General features: G+C 41.2%; 1 protein-coding gene across 1 annotated transcript; it reads right to left on the reverse strand.

The window, feature by feature from the left end:
- Positions 1-1,130: 1,130 nt before the first annotated feature.
- On the reverse strand, positions 1,131-3,830 carry LOC147631728 (stearoyl-[acyl-carrier-protein] 9-desaturase 5, chloroplastic-like). Its single transcript, XM_086808254.1, has 3 exons — positions 3,414-3,830; positions 2,076-2,565; positions 1,131-1,952 (listed from the first exon to the last, which is right to left on the reverse strand). Exons 1-3 carry the CDS (start codon positions 3,809-3,811, stop codon positions 1,386-1,388), a joined length of 1,455 nt encoding a protein of 484 aa, XP_086664380.1. The 5' UTR covers positions 3,812-3,830; the 3' UTR covers positions 1,131-1,385.
- Between the last annotated feature and the right edge of the window lie 1,492 nt (positions 3,831-5,322).

A 5,322-nucleotide genomic window follows, 5' to 3' on the forward strand; every position in this document is an offset into this window, starting at 1 on the left:
CCTTTTAAGCTTTTGTCAAAACCAACTCATCTGACATATCGTTGGAAAGCTCTTGAAGAGTAAGTTCTAAATCAACTTTCTCTGAAAACTTTGAATTTGGTATGTTGAAGATACACTAAAAAATATATTGAAAAGCAAATTCCAAAGTAGCAAGATTTTCTCTAACTCCCTAATATAATCTTATTAGGAGAGAAGTATAATTTTATGAAAATTGCACTCAGTTCGTCCACCACCCCCGAGCTTTCTCACTTGCACACGCATAAATCGCCCCCCTCCGTAGACTAATCATATAATCTAATCAACAATTTAAAAAGCCCAAGAGAATCCAATTTGTACAAGTGAACTCAAATTTTATTAAAAACAACATTCTTTGATCCTCTTTCTCAAAAACCATATACACAACCAATAATAGCCACCTTCTCACTTTAGAGAAGTTAAAGAGATTCATGTAAACTATGCAAATATCTACAAACTTTCCTCTAATTATCATTGTAAACTACTCAAAAACAACTTGCAAGTACAAGGTTTTGATCTAAGAAAAAGGATTCCAAGTGAGTTTCTCTCTCTCTTTTTCTTGTGGCTTTTTTTCTCTAGTACGTATAAATACAAACAGCCAAACAACACTTGAAAACTGCATGTTAACATAGACTACAATTTAAAATGCATGTTGATGGAGGCTATAGTCTAAGGTCTAGACTTTAGAAAAGATCGCTATACTTAATATATCCATTATAAATCTTCTTTTTCAACTTAATGATTCAATATTTGGAGGCTATAGTCTAAGGTCTAGACTTTAGAAAAGATCGCTATACTTAATATATCCATTATAAATCTTCTTTTTCAACTTAATGATTCAATATTTGGTTTAAGCTTTGTCTTTCATTAATTCAAGCTCTCCTTGTCTTTTCCTTCTCTCTCTCTTTCTTTATCTTCCTCACTGTCTTCCTCTTGCTCCTGTTTCTCTCCCCATTCAGAGAACCCATGACCTTCATGATATGATTAGTGCAGAAACACCTGTCACCTCATAGACAGCTGAATGCATGTATGCCCTAAGCACTATTAAATGTAGGTTAACCCCAATTAAGCTTGAATCTCTCTCACTCTCACTCTCACTCTCACTCTCATTAGACTTCCTAGAAACATGCCCATATGCCTTATAAACTTCTTACATGCCTAGGAGTAGTACTAGGGACTACCCTAAGAACTTCTGTGCTCATAAAAAGACCTAAAACCTACTAGATGTTATAAAGTAAGTTTATCTATGGCTATTCTTGACAAGACAAAACCAACAAAACCATGTGTATGTATCAAGCCAAATCCCAAGCACTCAATACATGCTTTGGGTTTCTACCCTTTCAAAAGAGGGGGCAAGGGATCGGGCCCTCTTACATGAGGGCTACTTCCCTATTGAAAATCCAGCTGAAGCTTCCTGATATGATTCCTTTCTTCATTCTTGCTTGAGCACGTTCCTCGAGCTTACGCACACGGCTCGGCAAGCCACACACATAATCCTGAGCCTGTTGCCCCCTGCTAGAAAGCCCAGACATATTCTCCACATTCCATCTTTTCACCAAGTGTTCCAAAATGTCTGCATAATCTTTTGCCGTGTACACACCCGTCCTCTGTGCAACAAGAGCAAAATTCTCGAAAATGCTCTTGCTCTGCCCATCATACATGAGATGGGCAGGCATAGTGATCTTCTTCCTCATCATATCCTCTAAGCAGACCATAGTCCCATCAGGATCAATCTCAAAAAGCTTCTCAACAATTTTGGTGTATGCATTCTCATGCCTCCTCTCATCAGAGGCTATTGATCCACAAATCTGTGCTAATTTTAGGTCCCCAAACTCCTTAGCTTGCCGTGCAGTATTCCCATGTGAAATGAAAGTAGCCCTTTCTTGAAAGGATGTGTATATGAATCCCAGGTAAGGGTTGTTCTCTGTCTGAGGATCCTGCACACATCGAACAGTCAAGCAAGAGATGTCATGAAATGGATATAACATAGAAACAATAGTGTTTAAAGCTAACAAGATATGCCATGAAATGGATATAACATAGAACGTTCCCATACTAACCATTCCTGCACTGATCAAGTATTGTGTAGTTTTCTCAATCATCCTCATATCAACTCTTCCTGTCAGGTAAAGATACTTGTTTAGTAGGTCCCCATGCCTGTTTTCCTCTGCAGTCCAGGCCCGAGTCCACCTTGCCCAAGAGTTAAGGCTGGCTCCTGTCTCGTCACGCACCCCATCCAGAGTGTTGAGCATGGTCTGGTATGTAGGAAGGGCCTCTTCCGTTATCATGTCCCCAATAACACAGACAAGATAATCATCTGGCAATTCCAAAGCACGCTTTCGGAGCTCCTGAACCTCATCCAGAAAGCTGTCTGATGAGGGCTCAGGCAAGAAATCTTGTGGTTGCCAGCTCTTTTCCACAGATTTCAGAAAGGGAAGGATGCTTGTTTCTGCCCAGCCCTGCAGGGACCCGAAGATCTCGACTTTTTCCGGAGGCATAGAGTGGGTTACTTGATGATGGACCTCATTTGAGACCTTTACTCCAGCTTCCCTGCAAGGTGGAAAGAATGAGGCAGGCTATGGTATGCGTTTGCCATGGCATCCTACTGGCTAGCATTGCCGTGGCAAACAATCAAACAGAAAACAAAGCTACGTTTTCCTCGTATAGCCAAGGATTCAAACACCAAATAAAGGTAGGTGTGAAGCTCATCTACGTAGACTAACCTGTAGGATGGTATATGTGTAAGCTAGCCATGCTACACATGCATGCAAGCTAAGATTTGTCACGACGGCAACGCATTTCATGAATCAAAAACAACTATAATTTGATATGGTAATGCAATTAAATGCAAATCATTCCAACTACGGTTATCCCTGATAAAGCATTCAAACAAGGCCATCAAAACAGCCTAAAAAAGCTATGGTCTGTCTTGACAAAAGATTAGACAGAAATAAATCTAGGGTTTTCAATGACATTAAAAATGTCAGAGAAAGCCAGGGAATGCCATGGCAAATTTAAAGAGGCAAAGAAAGCTAGGGTATACGATAACAATGCCTTTAATTTGTGTTTGTATTTTTAAAGCAAAGAATACCAGGTATGCCATGGCATGCATCCAAAACAGCAAAGTATTGCCCAGAAGAAGCATTCAACACAGCAAAGAAAGCCAGGGTATGCCATGGCCAGGCATACAAACAGAAAAAAAAAAGGGTTGACATGGCAATGCATACAAACAGAAAAAAATGGCTAGGGTTCTCCATGGCAAGACATTCAAAACAGAAAACCATGGGAATTCTACTGAGGAATGTTCTTTAGCGTTTTAGAAATGCTTACCGAGGCATTAATGCAGCTCGATATAGAACGCAAACAATGAAAGCAACATGCAGGAGAGATTTGCTTACTTAGGGAGGGCTGTAGTCATCATGACACTGTTTGGGGCGAAGCCTTTACTGGGATCCGATTTCAACCGCCAGCCCTTGAAAGATGAAGCTCCAAACACCATGGGCTTGCCACAGCGCCCAAAACCTGCAACTGCCTGTGTTACCGTTGAGCTGAAAGCCATGGTCACACGAGGTGAAGACAGAGACCAAAAGGAACCCACTCCAAATGGACGGCAAAAAGCAGAACCCAATCGCAGAAAACCGAAAATGAGCAACAGAAAATCGAAATGGACTGCTAAATAGAGAAGAAAAAGCAGAGAAGAAGAGCTCAGGAGGGCAGAAACAAGGAAGGAATGAACATCCTGGAGGCATGCAAGATGCACGAGTGTGTGCTTAGACTTCTGCAGTTGAAAACCCATCAACCAGGAAGAGAGAGAACACGTGTAGCTTTTGTATCTAACCCGCCCATTGTCTGAAAAGACCACTGCGTGAAACCAGGTTCCGATGGCAACTGGTTTTTGAACATTTTCACCTCTAAACTACCCGTGAGTCGTAGACTTCCCTAGTCTTGTGGCAACTGGTACTGGTTTTTGTTTTCACCTCTAAACTACTTGTGAGTCCTTGTATTAAAAAACTCAAAAGCAATAGAATGCCTGACACCAATGACTGACCGTTTCGACGGCCTCGGTACCAACTCCCAAGTGTTGTTCTTGAATCTGAGTTACATGTCATTCATCAAGTCATAGGATTTTCGTACTCGTTTGTGTGAGTGAAGTAAAAAAAAAACCATACATAAAGTATGGCGGGAGTTAGCGGAGTCCTTCCCCGAAATTTAATGAACATAGGAGAATGTGCCCTTCCCCTATTTCCCAAATATCACTTTTGATATTAAAAGTGGACCAAAACACCTTCAATGTTGAAGGTGGCCATTAGTCCTACGTATTGATTCATGATACAAAACTCATTTTCAAATGTGATAATGAATTTGTAATTTTTTTAATTTGCCGGGTACTTTTGAATCCCCATCGAAAATAAGAACAAGCTTCAAGCTCATCGATTGCGGATGTCAATCTAGCAGTGCTTCCAAGTATGCTTTCAAATTCATGTTCATTCGAGCATTTGAAATATGGTCTACACTACACAAAGTATGCTACCCAACACTCACACAAAACACAGTAAAAGAATTTAAAAGAAAACAATCTTGTTTTGCAAGTTTCAGAGCATGGAGCGCACCTAGTTTTGATGATGATGATAGTGGTGTGTGTGTGTGTGTGTGTGAGAGAGAGAGAGAGAGAGAGAGAGAGAGAGAGAGAGAGATAGAGAGAGAGAATTACTTGCATTTATTTTTAGCGTCGTACTCGTGCTGCGTGTCCTCACACGCTTGTTGGGTAGCTTGCCATGTGGCCTCACACCCTTGCTTGCTTTTGTGCAAGGGTGTTAGGCTACCCAAGGTAAAATAAAAACAGATCTACCTGAAGTTTAGGGACCCTTAGTTCAGGATTTAGAAGCTTTCTATAGTGGGGTAAGTAGGCAACGCGCTGCCTTTGGAAAGTACCCTTACCATCACTGTTGCGACGGTTGAAAGAGGCCAACAAGTCACAAGCTAGCGTTGCAAGGATATTCCCAGAGCTCATGGGCTGATCTCTCATAGGGAATGACTAGGATATTAGTATGGCCGAATAAGTAGACAATCTATTTCTGTTTTAAAGCGGGGGGTTGTGCACATCCCTAGTACATTCCAACGAACGCGGGCATAACTTGTGCATCCCATATACTAGAAACAAGGAAGGGGTTCCCCATATACCAAGCTCTCCCCCATCTGGAAACGAGCGAGTGGTATGTTCGGGTAAGGGAAGGGAAGCAACACACATTCGACACGGATTGAGAATTCAATTTTCTCTATAGCAGCAATAATACCTTTAAGCGCAAC

This window comes from Cibotium barometz, chromosome 14 (assembly GCF_041138505.1).
Source record: "Cibotium barometz isolate CiBa-2024 chromosome 14, ASM4113850v1, whole genome shotgun sequence".
Taxonomy (NCBI): Eukaryota; Viridiplantae; Streptophyta; class Polypodiopsida; order Cyatheales; family Cibotiaceae; genus Cibotium; species Cibotium barometz.